Raw genomic sequence first — 25,712 nt, 5'->3', positions numbered from 1 at the left:
GAGAGCGGTGGGAGGTCACTGTCACCAGACCGTTCCCTCACCAAGAGATCTCAGGATTCTATAGCCCCACATTTGAACTTGAGGGTATCCAATTTTGTTCATTCTTACAACAATGAGAGAATCACAAGCCTCAGCTTCTATGTTAACACAAGTACAGGAAGTGAAAAATAACTGTGATGGATATAGTTGAAACTTATGTGCCCAAACAGGTATTTTTTAGACCTGGAAAGATTCAAGAGCACCAAATTTAAAAAGCACAAAAGATCGGATGGGGGGCGGGGAGAAGCAGATTCACTGTTTCCCCCAGTATGAGAAACCAGAGCTCTTTAACCCATAGGGTGTAGGCACCCATAGGGTGTCTACAACATATCCTTACCCTGTTAAAAAAACAAACACCCATACACCCAATACCCAGCCCAATAACCAGAACTCTGTCAAAAGCTCAGAGGCCCCAAAGTGCTCTACCTGGTGGCATCCCTTTCACTCATGCCCACCACCAGAGCGAAGACTACCCTGAATTCTCATGAAATCGTCAGTTACCTTACATACCACCTTCAGCACACACAGTCCTGACCTCACAATAACAGAAGTGCCCACTTCCTTCTCCACCCCATCTCTCTGGAAACCCAGTGCTCCCCTCTAGAGGGAAATGAATGAGGACACAGAGGGTAGGAGAGCTACTTGGAGGGAGGAGTTGGAGTGTGCTGGGGGTTCCCTAGGACCTCCGCAGGAAGCCCTTCCAACCACGCATCCGAGAGGCTGCATCTGTTTCACAGACCGCCACCAAAACCGCATAGTGCAGCAGAGAGGAGGAGAGGCAGGTCTGAAGACCCAGCTGCCTTCTACTAAGTCAGACATGAGACAGATTTACAAAATTGTGAAACAATGCATAGCTCACTGTTTTGTTTTAAAACATTATTTTTTATATTTCGTAAAACTTATTGATGCTAACATGTAATGAGATTATTCTTAAGGAATTAATGATAAACATTTTTAAACTTAATCATAATGATGATGATGATGACGGAAGTGGGCTGAAGTGACAACAGAACCCATGGGAATGGCTAGTACTTTGGGTGTAGAGTATACCTGACTAACTAAACACGTCCCCAAACGACCCTGTCTCAGGGAGCACCGGGGCTGGCAGAGGGGAGTTCCGGCGGTGCTCCACGCTGTCTACAGGGTGTTGGTTACTCTTTAGTCCACGGGCTGGAGATGCGCACACAAGCAACCTGTGCTGTGTTCCGTGGGCTTTACAAGGGCTCACCTTGTTTACAAAAGGTGCCTCGCCATAAATATACAATTGCACTGAGGACCCAAGTTAACTTTGATTCACTCCATCGGCAGCCCAGCTCCAAAACCGTAAGGATTTTCATCACCACCAGGCATCAGTGACCATGGTCCTAACACACGAGATCAGAGATGGGAAGAAAGTTAGGGTTTTCAAACCGCCTATCCAGAATGCATCTGTTGTACTGCCCTTGGGTTTGTAGTATCAGCAAAAGTTAGGGGAGCCCTGACCAGTGTGGCTCAGTTGGTTGGGCATCATCCTATCAACCCACAAAGTGAAAGGCTGCTGGTTTGATTCCTGGTCGGGGCGCATGCCCGGGTTGTGGGTTTGGTCCAGGCAGGGGCACATGTGAAAGACAGCAGATTGACATCTCTCTCCTTCTCTTTCTCCCTCCCTTCCCCTCTCTCTAAAAATAAATAAACGAAATCTCAAAAATAAAAAAGTCAGGGGATCTTCCTCCAGTTCTGAGTTTGGGGGACATAAGCAGGTCACTTACTCTCCTGGGTCTCAGCTTGCTTCTCTGTAAAATGAAAGAGCTAGATGAGATAATCGCTTTAAAAGTCCTTCCTTCTCGACAATCTATGAAAGCCCCAAGCAACAGAAACCTCGAGTGGCGTTTGCTTGCCTCCACAGCACCTAGTACAGAGAATAAGGGTTCCCATGGGTTACCGAGCTGTAAACAGTCAACAAGTAGCTATGGGCCACTGTAAAGAGGAAGAGGGCAGCAGGCAGAACAAGTAGAAAGAGTCAGCACATGACACCAGGATGTTTCCATCCAGCTTTCAAACACTACGAGCAGAACGTACAAACACCACCAATACTAAAAGAGCAAGAAACCAATTAAGATCGAAAGGAGGGAACTACACCTGAATGATCAAAAGAAGGCGACCACGGTGGGAAAGGACAGAACTGCGGCCAGAAGCAGCACTCCTGGGGTTCAGAGAAACCCCACTTCTCTGCAGACCGTGGAAGCACCTTTATCTACAGGGGCAGGTACAGTGATATCAACTCCCCAAAACTGTCAGGGTAAGAACATAAAGATGTCCAGGAAGTACCCTGAAATAGTGTCAGGGCCACCAGTCTGCAAATAGCGGCTTGTTGCTTTAAATCCATAAAACTAGCCAACACTGATTAAGGTTCTTCTTATGTGCCAGGCACTATTTTAAGTGTTTTACATGCATTAAAGTTTATGTCCTCACAACCCGGGAAGATGGTTATTATTATCCTCATTTTACAGATGTGGAAATTAAGTCACAGAGCTATAAACTTGCCCAAGGTCTCAGAACCAACGAGTAACAAAACCTGGGTTTTTAAACCCACTATAACACTGAAATCGCATCAGTGATTCACCTCAGCATTTCTCCGATGTAAACAAACTTTAGTTTCGGTCGTGTGTGCACTAAAGCGGAACGCTGCGTTTGGGACGCCCTGACAAACAACCTGCTGAGCTGGGGAGGGCACTGTTGAGGAAGAAGCCCTAGGGAGAAGGCCATGCTGAGCCTCAGCACGCAGGCCACTCCGCTCGTGTCTGCGCTGCGCGGCCGCCTCCTACACGGGTCTCCTGTGCACACGCTGACACGGTCCGCCAACGCCCTCGCACGCACCGCAGCAGCACGCAGGTTAACCTGTGCCCTGCCTCAGGGAAGGGCTGCTGGACAGCAAAGCTAGAGCTCGGAAGGACAGGATGACCCATGCTTCACCCTGGCAGAGAAGGAAGCAAAGCCGGAGTGGGAAAGCAAGGACTCCGGGGAAGGAGGGGTTTGATTTTTTTTTAAGGGTTTCAAATGTAAAATCTTGTAAAAATGTCTCAGGTCCATGAGGAGCAGAAGCTTCGCAGGGCCGGGTTTAAAGCCTAACGGGCACAATCGCCGACTTCAAGTTCAAGGACTCGTTGTCACTCACTATCATCACATGTCCCAAGTACATTTTATTTTCAAAACATGAAACCGTCACATTCAGAAAGAACTGAATTCCAACCCCGGCACCATTTACTTGCCAGCTCAGTGACTTGGGGCAAGTAATTTAACCTTCTTGGGCCTGCTTTCTTACCCGTAAAATGGCATCATAAGAGCACCGACTCATACATTTATTGACAAAACAATGCCTATTAAGCACTTAGGCACAGTACCTGCTGTGGAGTGTTCAATACTACTTATTATTATCAATAAGAGAACATTACTTTGATCTATGAGCCTGGAGATAACCCCGCTGAAATGAGGAAAAATGGGATCTCTCACCCAAAACAATAAACTTCTGAGTCTGTTAAAGACCCTATTGCTAATTCAAGGGCTCCCTTGTTTATCTTCCATCTAGCACAGAGTGTACTCGAATGCTAATTACGAGTTAGGTGCCAATTATCTTATAAACGTTTCTTCAGATCACAAAGCATGAAACGCCTGTGCCTCTCTAAAGGACTGGGTTTCTGAGTCTGTTCCTTTTCATGCCCTGATTCCAAGCTCTTCTCTTTCTGTCTCCACTTTCAGTTGTTTCAAAATTTATCAGTCAGGACACCTCCTCCCACGGGAAAAATGGACTCTGTTCCTTAACAGTTGCTACATTCTTGTTTCCACTAAATCACTGAGCAAAAGACAGAAACACTTGTAAAACAATTCAGTGACCTTCAGTGATGAGTGAACTGGTTTTTTAAAAAGGCACCAAAACATAAACCAAAAAGAAGATGGCACATTTAAAACTTCTCCATAAGGAGATACCAAAAACAAAAGTAAAGCTACATGGCAGAATGGGCGAAAATGATTTGCACACAAGGCAGATTAGACATAGTCCCACTGGGGGAAGAGGGGATGTGAATAGGTTGTTCACAGAGAAATAAATACAAATGGCCAATCACCATATGAAAAGATGTCCAATCTCATTATAATCATAGTAAGTTGGATAGCTTAACCACATACAGGTTGCTGAATCCTGGGGAGTCATTTTTACATCAGAATTACTTTGAAAAGTAATTTTCCTTCCTACATTTTAAAGGGCCTATTTCTAAAAAAGATTTTATTTATTTAACTTCACAGAGTAGGGAAGAGAAAGACAGGCAGAGAAACATCAGTGTGTGAGAGATCGTGTATCTCACACACTCCCAACCAGGCACTTGGCCCACAACCCAGGCATGTGCCCTGACTGGGAATCCAATCAGCAACCCTCTGCTTCACAGGCCCGTGCTCAACCCACTGAGCCACACCAGCCAGGGATAAAAGGCCTATTTTTCAAAGGGCCAGATGAAGCTGGACAGAAAAACCCACGGTGACAACCACTCCACATGTTATACCCAGACCCTTACGGGCTCATTCTGATCTATGATGAGCCCATGACAACATGCCTCTCGCCCAGATCTCCTCCCTCCCTCTCCAGAAGAGGGCAGAGCCCCAGTCCTACTTCATGGATGGGAAGTGCCCAGGATGCTAGAGGATCACCGGCATCTGGGCACAATCAGGCGTCCCGTCCCGTCAGCCCACAGGAGGGGCAGCAAGGCTTCCAGAGGACACCCTTTCAGAAGGAGCAGCACCAAAAGCACCTGAATCAAAAGGAGTCAGGAACCAGGCCAATAAACACATTCTGGACCCAAAAAAAGGTGCACAGCATATCACTGAAGAGCCCCCAAGTTGTGTCCATTTTAAAGTAGTTTTCTTTTCCCCAATTTCCTAAGCAAATACTACCCTTCTAAGAAGCTCATAAAAGTCTTGGCATATTCGTAAGTATTGTACTGCACCCAGACATGGTTCAAAGATCATAATTAAGAAGCGTTTAGCTAAAATACCCACTATAACATAGTTCCACAACAATGGATACAATGATTTAAATTTTAAAAATACTTACTTTAAAAGCAACTTATTTTTAAAATAAGTTTAGTTTAAAAAAATTTTTTAACAATAATTAGTATGTTGGTCTTTCACCAATATACATCTCAGACAGGTCCTCGTGAAACCTAGAGTTCCATTTTTAAATTCAGTATTTAAATACCAACATTTTAAGTGATAGGCTTGAAAAAATCTCTCTGTAATTAATAAAAATTATAAAGCAGTGTGAATTGTATTCTAAGCACTGACTGCAAGTCAGTCAGGAGCAGCAATTTCAATTCTGCCACTTCTGAGCTGAATGACTCTGGGCAGGTTCCTTCTCAGTCTACTCATTTTTAATTGTAAAGTGAGGATAACATCTATTGTCATAGGTTTGTTACAGTGCAACTCGGATTATAGAAAGCACCTGGTGTGGTCGTGCCAACGTTAAGGAATTTCATAATAGGTATTATTCAAAATGTTTTTCTCTTATCAATTTCATGTCGATTCTGATAGTCATTTAAGTATGTTCATGTAAGATATACATATAGAAATCCTATATAAACTTCAAAAATGTAAATACTTCTTAGATCTTCCCTTCCACAAAATGCAAACGTCTTTGAACAACCACTTTGCACACTACCATTTCTAGAACTTTCAGCAAACATGTTGGCAGCTCTCTGGAAAGTAAGTGGTAAGAAATGAACATGAAAATACTGAAAGCAGCTCATTAATTTTCACACAGAATAGTTTCAAGAGTCATCACTAAACACATAATTGCAATAAGTAGGAAGAACAGGCAAGGGTAAGGCCCTGAATACCGCATCAAAAAGAGCACCTTTCTGTAACATTTACTGAGGCTGCTTTCCCCAGTCACTCCGCAGTATTTCTGACAGACGGGAGTAAGTTATATTATACCCTGCCAACTCCACTGCATGTGGTCTGAGACAAGAAACAGGTGAAATTAAAATGCAAGTCTTCAGGTCCGGGCTGGGGAGCTCAGCTGGTTAGAGCATCGCCTCAATATGTGACGGTTGTGGGTCTAACCCCCGTCAGGGCACATGCGAGAATCAAGCAATGAATGCGTAAAGAAGTAGGACAACAAATCCATGTGGTTCTTTCCTCTCTCTCTCTCTCTTCCTTCACCACTTTCTCTAAAATCAATACAATAATTTAGAAAAACAAAATTAAACTCTTCAGCCCATTGGATTTGTGGTCACTTCTCAGCCCTCCAGAGTTCCTTCTGTCATGTGTTCAACCGTTAAATAATAACTGAGAATTCCTTTGAGGATGTTATGCCACCATAATTTTTACTGGTTAAGTCTTTCTACATAGGCAGAAATCTGGGCCTGTTACTGCATGGCTATTTTTGAAGCATTTATGGAGGAGCTCCTTTGGGCCAAGAACTACTGAAGTTAAGATACAAAAATGAATAAGGCATGAAAACTATCACAGCACAAGATATCTGCTTATTATAGGAGACTAAGATAAATGGGAATTCGGAAAACTAGTCCTCCTCACTGCCTTGGGGAGGGAAAGCTAGCGGCCTGGAGCGTCTTGAGGGATGAGTTAGTAGGTGCAGTGAGAAGAGGCTGGGGAAAAGCATTTACGTGATGCAAAGGCAGGAGTGAGAGAGAAGGGCATGTGCACAGCCCTACAGCAGTAAAGGGTGTTATGGAAAAAAAGGTGACAAGTCCCAGAAGGGCATGCACACCATCCCGGGGAGGTGAGCTTTTATCCTCAAGAGAACCAGGTATGAAGGGCCTTTTTGTAGAAATAAATTAAGCAGGGAGCAGATTCAGCCTCTCCAATACCTTTTTCCTCTAAAAAATCTTCTATCCTAATAATGGGGCCCTTGAGTTGTAAGGGTTGTAAACAAATATGAAGTGGTTATTAAGAACTAGAGCAAGCACTCAGACTTTAAACTAATAGTCAAACGGGGTCGAAATGTCAGAATTCCTAACTAACCTTCTGGTCCCAAGTAATACAGAATAATCTCATTGCCAAGTTGCTGTTTGTGGTGGCTCTTTAGTCGTTTTTGTTCAGCTGTGCTACTCTCTGATCTTTATGAACCATGTAGTTGGTAGAGCCCGGCTTTCTCCTATGGATTGGATTTTGGGTGGATTTTTCTCTAATTTCTTAAGAAAAATGAGCATGCATACTTTTATTATGAGTTCCCTTAATGCTTAAAATAAAAAGATTTATTTGATTTGGTTCGGGGTCTGAAATATGATTCTGAAGTAATAACAATTCTCAAATAAATTATTCCCCATCAGAATTAAGCTCAAATGTCTTTTATTTTAAACTTATATTTTAATCTCCAAAATATGAAAATGGTACATCTGTAGAAGCCGGTTTGACAAAGCCAATATTCAGTGGATTCAATTTGGAAAATTAGCAGAAGAAAAGGTCTCAGGTTTGCAACGCTGCTTTCTGTGGGTCCCCCCGCAACTCCCTGCGCCCTCCTCATGGTCACCACTGCCAACTTGGAGTTAGGATTCAATTACAATAACAGGGCAATGTTTTTATGAGTCTCAGATGCTCAATAAGAGGTGTAATATTAATATAACTGCATATTAAAGTATTGTGCACTGACCAAGACTTCCATTCAAACTTGCTTCTATTGGCCTGAAAAGTTAGAAACAAATCCAGCATGTGACTCTAGGCGGGCAGTGTTTTCTTCAAGGCAAGGGAGGCTTCTCGAGCCAAACATAACATGTGGAAGGAGGACTGTTCCGCGTGTGCACATGGAGCTTTCAATCCCACATTTCCCAGTAAAAACGCTCCAACATACAGCTGTGTTTGCGCAGGAGAAACCGAGAAGGGCTGAATGACCAATGGCCGCGCAAAATGCCAAGCATGGCTTTAAAAGAATAGAATGATACCCCAATGCTCCCCATTACACGTTTGCTCAAGCTACTATCTTGAATCATATGAAACTACCATTTTTGTAGTTCAGAAACAACTAAGATCAACTACTTTATGTGGTTCAACCTATTGGCAAGAAATGCTGCAGAATTAAAGGTAATTTCATCACATGTTTTTCTGATGATCTAACTGGATTATTTGCATTTTAAAAACATAATGAGTATTAGGCTTTTGAACCAATGCCACCCCGATAAGTTCAATGAAAAACAGTAATTTTTTTAAAGAGTAGGCTTTTGGAAGTTAGGGTACCAAAATTCATACAAAAACAAGCTTTTTCAGTAAAAGTGTTCTAACAATTAGAACAAAGCTAAATCAACCTCCTAAAAAGGTATTTTCTAAACATTCTGTTTACTATATATCTGCTCTTTTGTTTGTCCAAGACTCTTTAATTGTCACAAAATGTTCCTGGAAAATACATTTTTCTACTGGCATGAAGAGAGGGGGACAAAGGGAGGTGCTGGGTCCCTGCTGGACAGGGAGAGGTTAATGAGAAATTCAAGCCTCAGCTGAACTGCCCAGGCCTCAATTTCCTCATTTCAAAGAAAGGCCCTGGATCATATGACCTCTAAAAAGTCCCTCCTGGCTCTAGCACTAACAATTTATTGGAATTTGGGCAACAGACCATATTCTACCTATATCCACTTGCATTTTACATCATTCTCCTGCCAGCTCATAAATAATTTCACAGCCAGTAAGGAACAGCCATTAACTGTCACAGGACCTCAACCAAAAAGAAAAAACCCAACCCCCTTCATTATATGTAGCACATGCTTTTGCAGAGGGGGCACTGACACGGGCTAGCACACGCTCAAGAACCCCTCCACTCTCTCTGCTTTGGGTCCTACGTAATCGGATAACCCTCAACTTCGGTTCTTCTCCCAGTCTGATCTCCTACAGGTCAAACCTGTTTGGAGACATCCTGTTAAGGAAACAATTAAATGCTTTTGATGGTACCCTTAAACAAGATATATATTCTCCTCTCTGAGTTCACGCAACTGCTTCACTTCTGTTTTAAAAACAAGCACATTCTCCATAAAAGGTGCTTTACGTGTTCAAATGTTAAAACATCCTAAAAGGCATACCAAAAAAAAACCCCCACCAAAAAACCTTTAATGGTTTCTTTATTCAAATACAAAAAAAATAAATGAATTATTTCCAGTGGAAATCAGATTGCAAATTGGCAGTCTCAGCCCACAAACATGTTTATGTGGCCCACACAATATTTTAAAAATATTTGATCTAGTTGCCAACATTTTCAGATGGGAAAATATCACTTCAAACTCTAAATGTCCATCTTTTCTTGAGAAATAGAAAACCATGGCACCACTAAGGTCCTCAGTTCAGCAGCCACACCAAGTGGGCCTGGGCTTGCCCACTCACCGTGGTTTGAAGATCTGAGCATTGCCTGTCTTAGTACTTTTCTCCCTCAAATAGACAAGTCAGATGATGCTCACCCTGGTCACAGATGGTTTCTGTATTTCTCTCCCCTACTATCTTACCATTCCATAAATAATTCAATCCAGAACCAAATTGAGGCCTTCCAAAGCTGTGTGATAAACCATTAATCACGAACTTTTTTCTATTCAGATTTTATTTATTTATTTCTAGAGGGGTAGGGAGAGAGAATGAGAAGGAGAGAAACATTGATGTGTGGTTGCCTCTCACATGCTCCCAACCGGGGACCTGGCTCGCTATCCAGGCATGTGCCTTGACTGGGAATCAAACTGATGACCTTTGGGTTCACTGGCTGGCTCTCAATCCACTGAACCACACCAGCCAGGGCATGATCATGAATTACACAAGGTAAACATATTTCTTATTAATGTTATGGCTATATCAAGTTAAGCATTTTTCTAATCATAACAAAGTAAGCATTAATGGAAATCTAGATGATATAAAATTTTTATTTTCTTTTCCAAGATGTGGTATTGCTAGATTTAAATTTGATCTATTATAAAAGCTTTGCAAAGTCTATGCGTAATAGTTAAAAAACACCGCTACTCATACTAATCTTATGCCCTCTTTGCTGAAAATAGTTGCTATATTTTCCTAATCAGGTCATAGTCATTTCAAAAGCCTTAATAGTTTCTTGTCTCTACCTTGCATGAAAGGAACAGAGCAAATGATTTAACAAAACATCTTCCTGAATCTTACTCTTGGCCCTACCATGGATTCAAATATCTCTTGTCAACTGGAGATAAGAAGGCTTATTTCCCAGGAGTGTTATTAGCAAAAATGGCACAAATCTTGAGCTGTGGTGACATTAATACGTAGGGTGTTAACCAACTATTCACTATCTCCATGAACCATGGAACCAAAGCAAATAGAAGTAAGCTGCAATGAGACGGGACGACAAGACATAGCTCGTTCCTCTTTCCCAAGATCATGGTTAACATAAGGCGGAGGAAACAAAGGGCAGACACTAGCAGACCTGACAATGGGAAAGAAACAGCATCCCGTTGCAACTGTAGGCCTGCATTGTTCGGAATGTTGCTGAAATTTTTAATAGCTCTTCTTCTAAAGCGTATTACCTTTTCCATCAACAGGACAGCTGAGCCAAGGTCTGGGAGTATTTCTGATGATACGAGATCCTTTGACCATCGCAATTCATTCCCCTTAATACCTAAGATTCTAAGTATAGTGTTCCATATTTAGAATAGACATATTCTGCACTCTATCATAAAGAAAAAAATCATTATTAGCTCTTAAATTCAACTACAAAAAGCACAGCAACAATTTTACTTTATGTTGTGAAGGAAAAGTACACTTTTAAACATCACTGATGCAAGCATTCTTTCCCTCAATGTATCCACATGACCAAAATGTGCTTGCTACAAGAGGTTCTTTTATAAACAGAAATACAGAAAACAAACGTGTATTTTCTATAATAATCTCCACCAGTACTATGCATAAATTCTCAGCCCAAAAGATATCATTTCATAAATGACTAAACAGTCATTTATGAAATGACTAAATTCATACCAGTTAATTACCAAACAGTTCTCTCCAACACGAATAATCTGTAATACCTCAAGCAGACTTAGAAATAACATCTCTCCTCTTATAGTGGCCAGAAGGATATGCCATGTTAAAAACTAGGTAGGAGTGACTTAGTGCTGCAAGTTTTAGCTCAGCCAGTCAGTTAATCAGGCAAGTGTGTGCTGTGATAGACGGCCCAGGGCCACGCAATGTGTGCTCAAATCAGCGATACTCTCTGGAAGTAAGTGTTCCAAGGAGACTGGGCTGAAACGAATCCTCAACCTCCTTCCACCTTCTACAATCCCTATGACTTGATGGCACCGCTGGCATTCAGTAAAGCTCCACGATTAGTACTGCACATGGGTACTGTTTAAATGTTTAAATTATCCATGAACCCAAAGTTCAATATAAGCACGGGTGAGCAAGGCCTGGTACAGTGACTGCTCCATCTCTGGGCCCAAGCTTGGCTTTTTATCATGAGGATGACGGTGATGATCCATCAAGCGCAGAGACTATTACTCACTCTATACACATTATCTATTGTCAAACCATAACTCGTACTATCCATGTACTTCTGTACCTCAAGTCCTTTTTTAAATGACAAATGCATGTGAAGATCCCTGAGGACTTCACCCTGGTGCCATTCCCCTCCGTCCCCCAGCTCACCAGTTTGGGGGACAGAGGTGGGGAGGAGCAGGAGGTTAGAGAGAAAGGGAAATAGATGACATAACACTGGGTTGGGTGTAGGGAGTACAGTCAATAATATTGCAATAACTCTATGGTATTAGATGGTTGCTAGATTTATTGGAGTGATCACTTTGTAAGGCATACAAATGTCTAATCATGCCCTGACCGGTGTGGCTCAGTTGGTTGGGCATTGTCCCATAAAGCGAAAGATCACCGGTTTGATTCCCAGTCAGGGCACATGCCTGGGTTGCAGGCCCAGTCCCCAGTTGGGGCGTCTTTGAGAGGCAAATGATCAATGTTTGTCTCCACATCGATGTTTCTCTCCCTTTCTTTCACCTTCACTTCCCTCCCCCCAAAATAAATAAATAAAATCATTAAAAAGAGAAAATGTCTAATCACGCTATGATTACCTGAAACTAATGTAATATGTCAACAGTAATAGAAAATTTAATTTTTTAATTAAAAAATATTGGGCTAGATGATATGATAGAAGGCTTCATTATAATTCTCTCTACTCATGTATGTTTGAAATTTCCCTTAATAAAAAAATACTTTTTCTAAAAAAATAAAAGAGAAAGAGATGAACATCAGTCTCAATACTCCTAGACTATACTCCTCAAGCTTCCGTATCCAAAATGGCAGCCACTAGCCACATGTGGTTATTTAAATTTAAGTGCAAATTAGTTTAAATTAAGCAAGATAAGAAATTAATTCTATGATTGCATCAGCCACATTTCAGGCATCTAATAGCCACATGTGACTAGTGGCTACCACACTGGACAGCGCAATAGTGAAACCTTTCCGTGACCACAGAGTTCTCTCTGACAGGGCTGCTCCGCAGGCAGGGCAGCGTCTCCATCTGGTAAGCAGAGGACATACCGAGAGTCAGAGACTTGGCCTCAAGACCATCATCCTGGGTGGGTTTGAATCCAGATTCATCAAATAGGCGCTACAGGGGTGGGGTCAGGAATCTAATGAAACTACCTCAGGCTTATTGTGAAGACAAACTTCTACCCACTGAAATCCAGTCACAGGAAAAAGGTGTGAAATTGCACAACCCCAATCAGGACATCACTGCCGTGTTTGCAAGGAATTTAGTGGCAAAACCAATTAGCAGCAATATTCCAAATGTATATTTAAAGACCAAAAAAGAAAAACCCCACCTGAAAAATGCTTCCAGTTTTAGTTTCAGAAATACAGAAGTCACACATTTCAGCTTCCAGTTTGTTAAGTTTTCTCCTCCTACTTTTTTTTTTTTTTTTGGAATAGAAAAGCAACTATCTACTTGTTTTTTTAACACTTAATTTTCTCATGGTTGAAATTGAAAAATTAACCCAAAGTGCTGCTGGGGGATTATCCAAGGATTCCTGGAATGAACCATTTGGGCCAAAAAGTCAAGGCCCATGAACACCAAAGTCCAGGAAGGCTGTGAAGACCGGGTACAAGCTTTCAACTGTTTCCCAGGCAGAGTGAGTTCATCTCTGAGTAATCCGCATCTTACGCCTGTATGTGTCTTCACATGTATCAGAATAACCTTGACTTCTCAAAATGAGATTATTTTGCCGTCGAAAATTATATTCTGGATAAGAAAATTGGTGAAACAGGTAATGTTTTTAGTGTCCTTTCATCTCTCTAAAATCAGGGGGGAAACCCTAATAACCATTTACATTAAGTAAAAAAGAAGTTAAATATGTCAAGTGAGTTAACTTGCCCAAAGATATCTGTATCTCAAACCAGTAATCTTCAACTTCTTCCCCCCACCTACCTACCCACGCAGGGACGGGTACACACCATGCTTCTCAACCGGAGGCCCGTGTATTAGAATACAGGGATGGGTGAGCAGACCCAGGAGGAGTGGCTGTTCTGGTACTAGTATCTAACTTAGAAGCAACTTCATTTTTGCACTTACATTTCATAGATTATTAAATTCTGCCATTATGCTGATTACTACAACTGGCACACAAAAGTTTGGAAACAAACAGCTGACCCAGTAGCAGGGTACCCGCTTACTGCTCCCCTTAGCACGGGGGCAGAAAAACACACGTGTGCCCTAAAATAAAACAACGCTGTGCCCATCCAAGGCCCCTGGAATGCTGTGGGTGACGGGATGCTCTGAAGAGGAATGGAGTGAACGTAAGAATCTGGCAGAGATTTTGAAAAATTCCCTCCCAATTCTGATACAATTTTTCAATTTCCTTTGGTGTGCCCTTTTTATCCCTGCCCTAAACCAAAAGAACATATTTTTAGTGGTAGCCTAGGAAGAAAGAAAGTTGGTGTTACCCTTATAGCACTCCTCAAGTTACATTCTAAACAGGGACGAGGAGGAGAATACAATGGGCCCTACTTATGAATTCTGAACCAAACTCTCCATGTTCCCAATCTTAAGAGACAGGGGAGGGCTGGACGGTGGGGAGAAGGGCCTGACAAACCCTTCCATTTGTGGAAGTCGAGCATTATCTTACTCTCGGGCTTTTCTAGTCAACTAAATTGTAGGCTTCTTGGCAGCACGATCTAGGTCTCCTCCTGACGTATTTCCAACAACACAGTGCACCCAGCTAGAGACACTGAAGGTTCTAAAAGATCCCATTGGCTGATGATGCGCCATCATGAACCAGGGTGCTAACTCTTCCCAGGTGGGAATGACAAACACGGCTGGGTAAGTCGCTCCTGAGTCAAGACTTATTCCAAGATTCTGAACCTTAGTGAGAGGGAAAGAGAGAAAGAGAGAGAGAGATCCACATACCCAAAAATATGTTGGTTCTCGTTTTGGTGGGAGAATGAGAAGAATATTCTTTAGATATCTTCACTCATGTGTGATGCTGGCTGGGCTCGATGTTGGCTGACTTAGTGAGTGGGAAATAGGAAAACCCATTGAGGCATAAAAATAGAAGCTCTTCAAGAAAGAGTATTTAGTAATATTAAGCAGTATCCCAAATTCCACAACATGTCTATCTAAATGTCTATTATATAAAGTTCCTGAGAGTCTGCATCACCTGGACATTGACTGGGTTATGAAATCCAATTTAGATTTGGATTTTCTTCCACCCAGCTAAAAGCCAGTTTTGGAATAGCAGCTAGAGGCAGCAATTTAATTATTTCAAATTAGTCATTTCAATTGCTGAAACCTTATCTTAATTCCATTTTCAGCTTTGAGATCATAAATTACCTTGGAATTCTGGTTTCCCAATGGGGCAAATCTGATTACCAACAAGTAAAAGATTTACTTAGAGGGTTCAGAGATAAAATTGTTCTACTGTGGACCTTCCAACAACAGTCCCAGGGAAGATGTGATTAACAGGTTGACTAAGATTGAAAAGGCTCTGAAAACAAAGAGATATGTAACAGATACACAATTAAATAATTCCATCAGATACAGGTACGGGTACAGTCTCAGATTACACCCACCCATGCGCACACACATACACACACGTGCACACAATCAAATCAAGTCTCAAAGAACAGAGCAAAGGTGACAAATCTGGGGAGAACTGAAGAATAAATCAGATTGGTTCATACACTTTCTAAATTGCTATTAGAAACCTCCTCTGGACTCGGACCATACAAAGTACAGGGGTGACTTAAACGATTTCCCAAGAACTCTCAGGCAGTTACTTAAATTAATCTGGGCCCTAAAACTGCTCAGTGTGCCCTGACTGATGCGGCTCAGTGGGTCGTCAGGGCACATGCCCAGGTGGCAGGTTCGGTCCCTGGTCGGGGAGCATATGGAAGGCAGCCGATCAATGTTTCTTTCCCTCTTTCTCCCTCCCTCCCCTCTCTCTAAAAATAAATTTAAAAATCTTTTTAAAAGTTGTTCAGTATTAGTTAATTAATGTTGTTTCAAGAATCATGACCTCATTTTTTTCTAATCTATGCAGATGGTATAAGCCCAGATTTTCTCTGATTATTTTTCAAAACAGGTTTAAGCTTTGGCATGACTTCATAGCTTATATATGAGAAACATATTTTCTCTATATACTCTGTATCTAATTTCTAACATATATACTATGTCATTGATTTGAAATAGGTAAGTTACAGAACAAGCCAGGCACTACGCACTCAGAAACAAGCACTTTCATCCTGAGAAGAATGTGAGAATTTCATTCCAAGGCATTAGCAATGAAAACTATAGAAAAATTTAGGTGATGTTTCCTTTTCTAAGTCTAGTTTTTACAACAATTTGAAGTCTGCTCTCGAAAAAACAGTAAAAACCTGATAAAAAAATTAGTTTGTTCTGAGCATATTTTTTAACTGTCCAGAGTAACATAATATGTTACAAAAGTAACATTCATGTTCCCTCATTTGCATAAGATTAAGAAGAGCCCCAAACCAGGAAACAAGGTGTTTTCACCTAGGTATCCCCCAAATGCAGGGGCGTGAGACAAGAACATATGTGCACGTAGCTATTTTGGAAAGTAATCCAGAGAAACAGGAGTGGGGACTGGGAACAGTGAAACAGGGAGGGACAGACAGACAGCCATCCCAGGGTTATATACACATGGAGCTAACCAGCCCTGGACTGGGGCCCAGGTGGGACCTTCAGATTGTGCCTCAGAATTATCCAACTTAATGACAAAAGAGAGAAGCATTAACCACCAGCTTCCATCCCCATCAGTCTAGGGCTGGCCCACAGATGGTGACTGTCTTGGACATCCAGATATGTACATAGGTCAGAAGAGCTGAGCAAGATTCAAACGGTTACAGCAGAGAAGCCTGGGGCACAAAGCTGTCGATACATAGATACCTGCCTGAAATCCACACAGCAACAGCTGGAACAAAAAAGTAGACTGAGAGGAAGTGAGCTGGCTCAAGCAAGTCTCAGCCAATCGATCCAAAGCATCACTTTTCACCCACCCAGTCAAATGTCCATTAGTGGGGGCTGTACAACACAGTCCCTGCCCTTAAGTCCCCTTCGATCCTTAATCTGGCAGCAGAGGCTAAGAACACATGAGTGTGCTCAAGGTTAGCAGGACATATTGCTTATGGTAATGAGACTTCTTTTTAATATTCACAACTATATTTGATCATTCCTTTTTATTTTTTTACTTAAAAAAAAAAGTAACTGAAAGAAAGTGGAGGGAGCTGCAGAATACCATATGGGTGACGCAGAAGTGTTGCAGGCACCGCTGCCGCAGAGAAGGCACCAAAACCTGAGCTGGAGAGTGGAGGCTTCAAGAAGCGTGTTTGACCCGAGCCTCAGAGGTCTGCTCTATTTAGCAAAAAGGAAGACCACACAGTTCCGGTGCGGGACAGGAGACGGGGCAAATGCTCACTTCCTACTGGGTAGAGTGGAGGGGCCATTTCGGTTTCAGCCCACTCTCTCTGGTTAAAAGCCCTTATTCAGTGTTTGTTTCCCTTCCATTGACAACGAATACTTATTGCATCACTGTGAGCACTTTGTACACTAACTCACTGAATCTGGCGGACCTTTGAGGAAGGCCCTGTTATTATTTTACAGATGGGGAATGTGAGGTACACCAGTCAGTCATTTGCCTGAGGTCCCAGAGGTGGTTAGGTGGCAGCGCTGAGCCCCTAGGACCCCAGCAGTATGGCTCCGGAGCCCACACTCTCACCAAAATGCTGTATACACTACGGCCGTTCAGCAGAGAGAAAGCAAAGCAAGAAAAGAAGGGCGCCATGGGATGCGCCTGCATTTAGGAACAGACAGGCTAAGAAAGGACTGATTTGGAAGCATCCCAAGGGAAATAATTCTGTCACGCAGCTGGATGTCCTAATGGCCTCAAAACCATTTCCAGAGAGTACAGTCCCAGAGCTGGGGCCACCAGAAGCAGCACAGAAAGTCTTTCTGAAGGTCACCACCCTTCACTTACTCGGTGACAATGCTACTGGAAGTTCATTGTGGTTGAACAATAGGAGCACTCACACTCTCTGCCTCCAGTTCATTCAGGCTCCTTCACACACACTTTCTCTCCCCTCATCCTTCTAACGTGTCCAGTTGGAATTAGAGTAAACAAAAAGAGTAAGAAAACTCATTACAGACAGGGAGACAATTTTCAGAAAATAATAAAGACCCTTGGCTCTGTAGTCAAGTCCCTGACTCCTAAGGTTTGGCAAACTCTTACTGCTCAACACATCCCCTGCCCCCCCCAAGGGGAGGACTTAGTTCCCAGTCCCAGGGCCCTCCAGCTCGGCCAAGTGGCTGACGGAGTCACTCTCCGCAGAAGGGTTAGTATCTGCCTCCATCCTGTTACATTTGGGATTGTCCATTTATCTCAGCCAGTAACGTCTGTGTGGCAGAGACCCAGCTAAGAGCTGGAAAAGTCAGCTCGTGTTTCAGCATTCCTTTTTCTGCCACCAGTCTGGCCATGTCCAAGGACCCATGTCCCTCGGCCTGGGTCCTGGGGACCACACAGCATGGAACCGTCTCAGAGGATGGACCAGGCAAGGACTCTGGAAGAGAAATGTTCACCGTGGAAACCACAACGCTTGTGGCCAAGGAGCTACCTGAGCACAGTTTAACCAAACTGACCAACACAGGTGGCAGATCTGCATGCACTTGGGTCCAACAGTCATTGTTTCTAAAGCCTCTCCCGCTAACTGGCTGTTATCAGAGTAATAACTTCTTTGTGCCTCAGTTTCCTTGTCTATATTACTTAATCCTCTGGAATTTTGTGAGGATACACTGAGATAATTGTCTTGACAGTAACTTAAATAGAAAAAATTAAAAATCAAGATGCCGAGCAGGCTTCCTGTGCAGAGGTTTCTCTCAAGGCATCTCTTCAGCAGGAGGTCTGATTAAATGGAATGGGCACCTAATGAAACCGACAACATCCATACAGGCCTGGAAACAGTACGGAAAGTGATGAGATAAATGGAGAAGGTGTTAAATCTTAAGAGAACCCTGGCTTGTAACAGACTTTTCCCCTACTTTTATAGAATGCAATGGATTTTAGCTTTCTTTGTGGACAACACTGATTGATATTTGCAATCCAACATGGAAGGAATCCTACCATTCTCCCTCTACCCCCCACCCTTCAGGACTCAGTTGCTTCTGTGTCTAAGAAAAGAAGAGTTTTTAGTTCTACATCTTGAGGAAGGGCTCAGTGCAGAAGGCTAGCAGGGTAAGACTCAGGCTGGGATGTTGTCACTGGTCCCCTCCTCCCATCTCTTTGTGTAGTTCCTCAGTCTCCACTTCCCTTACTGTTTAGGGTTCCATTTAACCACGAAAGGCTTCAACTCCCCTGATCCCTTGTTATCCCCTCTCTACTATACTGAATCCTGGAGAATTAGTACGCTGCAGATTTTCAGTGTCTTCCATCAACCAGTTCCTAGAATCTGAGACACACTACAGTGAAGGACAGGCATGGACAGAATATAAATATTTAAAGAGCTGTGTAGTAAATATGCATATGTCTTGATTTGATCTCTTCCCACAGCCCAGCCTCACTCCTGTCCACCCTGGACACTGATGTCACAGTCACACAGGATTTCCTTAAGAGGCTCTGCCTCACTCCCAGAGCTGTGCACATGCTGTTCCCTTGGCCTGCAACACATTTCCACCCTGCTTTCCTTGCTAAGTTCTACCGCTTACTCACCCTTCAGAGATATTTGAGAGCATCTTAAATGCTCAACATCATAACCTCGGCACCTGAGCAGAGAAAGCGAACAAGAAATACCCAATAAAGCAGATGGATTAGGAAGCCAAGAATGATTATTGATGTGTTGTTTTGTTCTTCAATTTCTAACCTACCTATATTATTGTGATTATACTTCTACAAGAAAGGAATAAGAAAATCATGAATTCTTCCCTAAAGAATGTTACTTAATTAAAAACAAGCAGATACATTTTATGTTACATATATTTTTACCAGTTTTTAAAATGCAAAACCAGCAAGAAAAAAAGCTCCCACTTCGTTACGTAGGTACCAAAGACGCTCTTTTTGGAGCACAAGCCTTTCCATCCTCTCCACCTCAGCCTGCCCCCTCCATCAACACATCACACTCTGCCCCATGGCTCAGAGTTCAGTAGGTGGACAGAATGCATCCCCACAGTTCTACTTCCTGCGTCCTTTGACTTGAGCAAGGCACTCATGTTCATTGACACATATCCTTAAAAAAAAAAAAAAGGTGGTTCAAAGGCACCTTGGCTCTGGTCATACCAAAGAACAAACTCCTAAAATCCACCACAGGCAAAGTCTGAGATTATGCAAATGTGACTTTAGACCACCCAACAAATTCTTTGAAGAAGTCCGTCTGTATCACCTCAGCCCAAGTATTGTTTTCCTGTGCAACAGCGGCTGCATTGACGGACTGCCAGAAGGCCTGAGTGGGTCAGGAGAGGTATTGTTTAGCTGGAAGGGAGTTTTCTGTCAATCTGAATCTTAAAAGGGGGAGTGGGGTATTAATTACATTGTAAAGTAGGTCTCCTTGGAAAAAGGATAAAAGCTGTAGATCTGCTGGGCCTTTGTTTCAATAAAGGTTCAGCTTGGCTTACCCCAAATGACAGGTCTAGCTAAGGCTGCCAGAAACAGTTCTCAATAAATGATAAAAACCCAAGAGCAGCCCCTACCCCTGCCCCAGTCCCAACCAGGTTTAAGGGAGAAACACAGGCACAGACAGCTCTGACTGCAGCCTGCTCCACAGGAGTCTAAACCCCGAGATCATTATCGGCCGTGGCATCACTGGCAGGCAGAAACACTGGGCAATGGATCAAAGTAGGCCATCCAAGTCACTCGTCCCTTTCTTTATCTGCACACAGACACGGGGTGGCCTCTTCGAAAGCACTAAGTATCTGTTTCCTTCATGAGTGTCCACACGGTCAGACAGGGTCCACAGAGTTAGGTTTCTAAGTAGCAGTGTATTTGGGATGGGTTATGCTTGCTGCTGCAAACCTCAGAAAGTTAATTAGAATACACTAACGATCTCAGAGCTTTTATACCAGGCTGGTGCGATATGTGTGGTGTCATGCTTTTAGGCAATTCTTTTTTAAAGAACATATTTTAAAAGATAAAAAAAAATCTACAGCTTTCCAAAGATTTAAAAAGGAGGGATTAATGCACCTCAAACACTTCTTGGATCCCTTAATAACTGCTTAGAGAGCCTTAATGTGTATAATTTACATCACTGATTAAAGAGGTTTAATTTTTAAAAACCTCCTCCTGAATGACAGCCCCCTTATAACTGGACGTCCATTCCCTGGACTTTTTTCAGCTCCATTAATCTCTCTCCAGTTGCAACAGCCACAGCCCTCCATGTGGGTTGACATCCTTAAGTCTCAAAATGGCACTTTTACGACTCGAGAAAATAACATTTCATTGGCAGTCCCCGCCCTCCTCCTGCTGAGACAGACCTACCGGAAGTGCAGGTGAGGACCCTCAGACAGACAGGCCCCTTTGTCTGCCTCACCACTGCTGACTCAGCAACTTGCACGTGGTGTCCTTCTCCCCACATGACTTACCGCTTCCACTGAAGTCTGTCACTAACACACAGAGGCACTAAGTATCGCAGAAGATGACAGCTCAGGTAAGAAGGGAATTTCTCTCTCGTCCACTGATGTGTCCTCAGCACCCAGCACATGAGAGGTGCTCAATAAATAGTGTTAAGTGAGCAAATGAATGAACACAGTTTTCCATTTCTTTTTGCTCAACAGATAGAAAAAAACAATTCAACATGTTTCTTGAAGGGTATCATAGGGAATGCCCACCAGTGGAAAAGTGTAAACGCATACCTGCTGCCAGGGATAAACATTTCTGCAGGAGGGAGGAGGCCGAACCAAAGGACCTCTAGACTATCAACTCGAGACTCTACAGCTGGATGAACACCACGGCGTAAGAGCCAGCGGATCAGGGAGCAGATCAGCCACAAAAAGCCTGATTCTCAGGTGCAGTAAATTACCGTGCTCTGTTTAAAAGGAAAACAATAGCCGTCCTGGGACTTGGATGCAAAAGTATTAACTCATCCAAAACATGGACACATCCCCTGGGGAGAAGCGCACTCGCTAACCCTCAGTTGTGCTGTAGAAACCACAGGTGTGCGTCTGGGTCTCCTCGGAGCCAAGCTCCAAAACTGTCCGTGGGAAAGTGGAGAAGCCAGGGGATAAGATTAAAACAGAAATAAACAGCATCACACTAAAAACTGGACTTTTTGTTTTCTAGCGAAGAACAAATCCACTTAAGAAACATCTGAATTTAGCATAGAGGTTTGAATGGTTATAACTAAATACAGAGTCGTTCCCCCCCTTATCTGGGGGGTTGTGCTTCAAGATCCCCAGTAACTGCCTGAAACTGCAACCAGTACATTCACACTTGCGATAAAGGTAAATTTGCAAATTAGGCACAGTAAGAGATTAACAACAATAATGAATAATAACACAGAACAATTATAGCAGTATACTGTAATAAAAGTTACATAAATGCAATCACTGAGCATGAATTTCTTTTTCCATCTTCACAATTTCGTGGGTAGAAGATTCGTTCTTACGGTGGATCTTAGCAACATCAGCACAGGAAATTTTTTATTTTTCCTATGAAAAACTTCTACCCTCTCACTGAATGGAAGCGCTTTACCACTTCTCTCTGGCATATCTGAGTTGCCAGCATCACTGCTCTTGTGCCTTGGGGCCACTGTTAAGTGAAATAAGGGTGAGTTGAACACAAGCACTGCGGCACATCAGCCTGATAATCCAAATGGCTACTAAGTGACTAAGGGGCAGCAGCACACACAGCCAGGATCCATGGGACGGAGTGGGGCAGAGGGGTGATTCACATCCTGTGGCTGGACTGAGCAAATGGCTCATCATCATGCTATTCAGAATGGCGGGCAATTTGAAACCTACGAATTGCTTATTTCTGGAATTTTTCACTTAATATTTCTGGACCGAGGAGGACCATGGGTAACTTAAACCTCGAAAACCAAAACTGTGGACAAGGGGAGACTACTCTAACCACTTCATAAGACAGAAATCATTGCATTTATTGTATAAGAATTTTTTGCCTAGTAAAAAGTTATGTTTACCTGGGATATCACACTAAAATGTTCAAATTCAAGAACGTCTAAAATTAGCTGTATCTCAGTTGGTGAGCGCATCCTCCCCACTCCCCGAAGTTGCTGCGTGATCCCAGTCAGGGATCAAACAAAAAGTAACCAAGGAATGCATAAATGGGTGGAACAACAACTCAATGCTTTTCCGTCTCTCTCTCTCTCTAAAATCAATACATAAATTTAAAAAAACCAGAATGTCTTAAATTATGGGCAAATTATTCTGATCAATCTTTCCTTCAATCTGTATGGGGGGGACTTTGTAGGGCAAGGAGATATGCTCATGTTTTCTTAAACAACTTTCTGTAAAAAATGTAATTCTGAAGATGTAACTAGAGAAACTCTCAAACACAGATCAACTTCATGAGTGATTCTTTTCTCCCCACACTCTTCTGCTTTCATCATAGAATAGCTCAGGGCACAGAAGGGGCAGAGAATTCCAACCAGAAGGATGCGGCGTGGGCCCGTTGGAGCTGTGTTTGGAAAATCTGCACGCACTGGGCTTGTTTGGAGGACAAACTGCAGACACCACACTGGAGGCATTTACGGCTTGAACACCAACGTGAAACAGCTCGACAATTCCTTGGAAATGTACGAAAAGGCTTCAACTTTGTAGTCAACTCCTGATCGCCCATACCACAACTCGAAGAAAGAAGTCTTCTGTTTCTAAACCGTAAGTAATTTAATCTTAATTCCAGTGACAGCAGGGAATGTGCAGAGAAAGCAGTGACCTCCTCTGTGCACACACTTTTAAATATCTCTATTATTTGAATGAGCGAGGTCGTCCACAAGAATTCTGCAGGATTAAGCTCACATCTGGTTGGCAGACCTGGTGTTGGATATGATTATGGCCACACAACTAAATCTTAAATCCACATACTGTTCCTATTTAACTGACAGATACGAACCAGCTAATTTAGAGAAAATGTGCAGCAAATTATTTCTTCCACTTCCCCAGGCCTCAAGAATGCGCCAGCGATAGGAATCACTGAAAAGGACACCCCCGCCCCACTACATAACATTTGCGTTCCCAGATGCTCCCCAGTTATCTGATCGAGATGTTGTGTTATTTATCTGAATCTGTGCTTTGAAAGTAAGTATAGTGGGGGAGGGAGTAATTTAGCCAGACAAACTTGACCTCTCTGGACCTCGGTTTTCACACACACCACACACACAGAAAAAGATGAGCCCAGAGACTACCAATTCCCTTAATAACAGCAATCTCTGACCACTAATTATCAGAAGCACAATTTGTGTGCAACAGGAGATCTGAATTCTTAAGAGCATGTCATTAACTATTAGAATTTAAAATGCCTGAACTACCCACAGTTACACTTCAATATGACCATTGAACATTTTCTGACCACGGAGGACATCTTTGAAAACACCTCGGCAGAAGAATCACCAGACTGAGTTAGAACACCCAGAGGAATCCCGCGAACTTCCTGGACACACGGAGGACGGTGGGTGGAGGCAGGGGCGCGTGTGTGTCTGCACGGGATTTAGGAGGACGCGCCCGGAGTCTGAGCGCAAAGCTTGCATTTCTGGGGGCTCAGAGCTTCCTGTATCTCCGAAGGACTTCTGTCTATATCTACAGAATCTCTGAAGCCACCACCTGCGGCTACACAGTTACCGGTAGAAGAAAAGGCAAAGGAAAGGCAGGGGGTAGAGCAGGAAAATTCTCAAGCGAAGCGCCCCCAAAGCCAGTGGGGCGAAAGTGGAATTTGAACATCGACAAAGAAATGGGCAAAAAGAAAGAGGGCTCCGCCTTTCCCACCCGGTTCTACTCCCTTCACTAAAAAGGAAAGGCCGCCGAGGCCCCTTCCCTCTGCCTTTCAACCAGGGATGCGGAGCGCGGACTGAAACCACACCCTCCAAGACCCGCCGGGCCCTAGCCGCGCACCCCGGGAGTCGCTGCCGGTGCCCCGCCCGCAAACGCGGGGCTTGGAGCATCCCACCCCCTTCCTCCCACGCTCCGGGCCAGGGGCAGCGTATTCTCCAGGCGCCCTCCCTTCCTCTTCCTCGCGTCCCCGCCTCCTCCGCCCGCCGCCCCCATCCTTCAATCCGCACAGTATTTTAATACCTCCACCCACCCCGACAAGGGGGCCTTTTGAAAACTTTGTGTGTGTGTGTGCGTGTGTGTGTGTGTGCGTGCGTGTGTGTGTGTAGGGCTTTTGTCCACATCCTGGGCAGGGCCGGGGCACCCGGGTGGATGCCTAGGGGTGTCCGGGCTTCACAATGCACTGGGGAAAGCACCACGGAAATCCCATCCCTTTATTGTTGACCCATCTACGACCGAATGACACGCTTCGGCTAACAGTTCCCAAGCCCGGTCGCCCCTCTGTGCCGGGGAGCCGGGAGGAAACCCCCTCACCCGGCACCTTTCTCGACTGTCACGAGGAAAAAGGTGTGCGCGCAAAGAGTGAAACAGCCGAGAAACACCTTGGCTAAAAGAATCTTTCTAAATGGAAAATAGGAAAGAGGTCTTTTTCCTCCCATATCCCGGGAATCGGGGCGCACGAGGCGATGCACTGTTACATCACGCAGCAGCCAAGCCTCGGGGCTCCTCGCCCCCCTCTCAGCCCCAGACGCGCGCCCAAATTCATGCACACACCCACGGCCGCCGCCTTCGCCGTCCCTAGCCCCCGCCCGGGCTCCCGGTATTCCCGCCGGCACCCTCCCCAGAGCGGGGACCACCCAGCGCCGGAGGAGCAGCGGGCTCGGGAACGGAGGCCCCGGCACTTACAGACGGTCTCCCCACGGCCACGGCCATCGCAGCTGCTTCTCTGGCTCCGACTGCGCCCGGGTGCTCTCCGCCAACACCGACTGCTGCTCCGGCTCCCGCTCGCCTCCCCCGCGCCTCCTTCGCGGCTGCGCTCTGCTGGCGCCCGGATTCCGCGCGCAGCCGGCGGCATCTGCTCCCCCCGCGCGGCTGCCCCTCCTGCTTTATTAGAGCAACATGGCCACCCGCCTGGAAGGGACCATTTGCTTCCCCAGAAAGGGGTGTAAGCCTGCGCGCCGAGGCCGAGGCGGTTGGAGGGAGG

The 25,712-nt window shown here is 44.0% G+C and overlaps 1 protein-coding gene across 3 annotated transcripts in view; it reads right to left on the bottom strand.

Moving 5' to 3' along the window:
* Positions 1-25,646, bottom strand: part of SEPTIN11 (septin 11) — an 85,661-nt gene extending 60,015 nt beyond the window's left edge. Inside the window, exon 1 of one of the 3 annotated variants that reach the window (XM_037147054.2) lies at positions 25,415-25,646. In XM_037147054.2, coding sequence (XP_037002949.1) covers positions 25,415-25,441 — 27 coding nt within the window. In that variant the 5' untranslated portion in view covers positions 25,442-25,646. The remainder of the gene's footprint in view (positions 1-25,414) is intronic. The other 2 variants (XM_037147055.2, XM_037147053.2) reach the window with 2 other exon arrangements.
* Between the last annotated feature and the right edge of the window lie 66 nt (positions 25,647-25,712).

Source organism: Artibeus jamaicensis, unplaced genomic scaffold (assembly GCF_021234435.1).
Source record: "Artibeus jamaicensis isolate MK-2021 breed Jamaican fruit bat unplaced genomic scaffold, CSHL_Jam_final scaffold_1031, whole genome shotgun sequence".
Taxonomy (NCBI): Eukaryota; Metazoa; Chordata; class Mammalia; order Chiroptera; family Phyllostomidae; genus Artibeus; species Artibeus jamaicensis.
The sequence above is the reverse complement of the archived record's forward strand: the minus strand, read 5'-3'. Positions and strand labels throughout refer to the sequence as shown.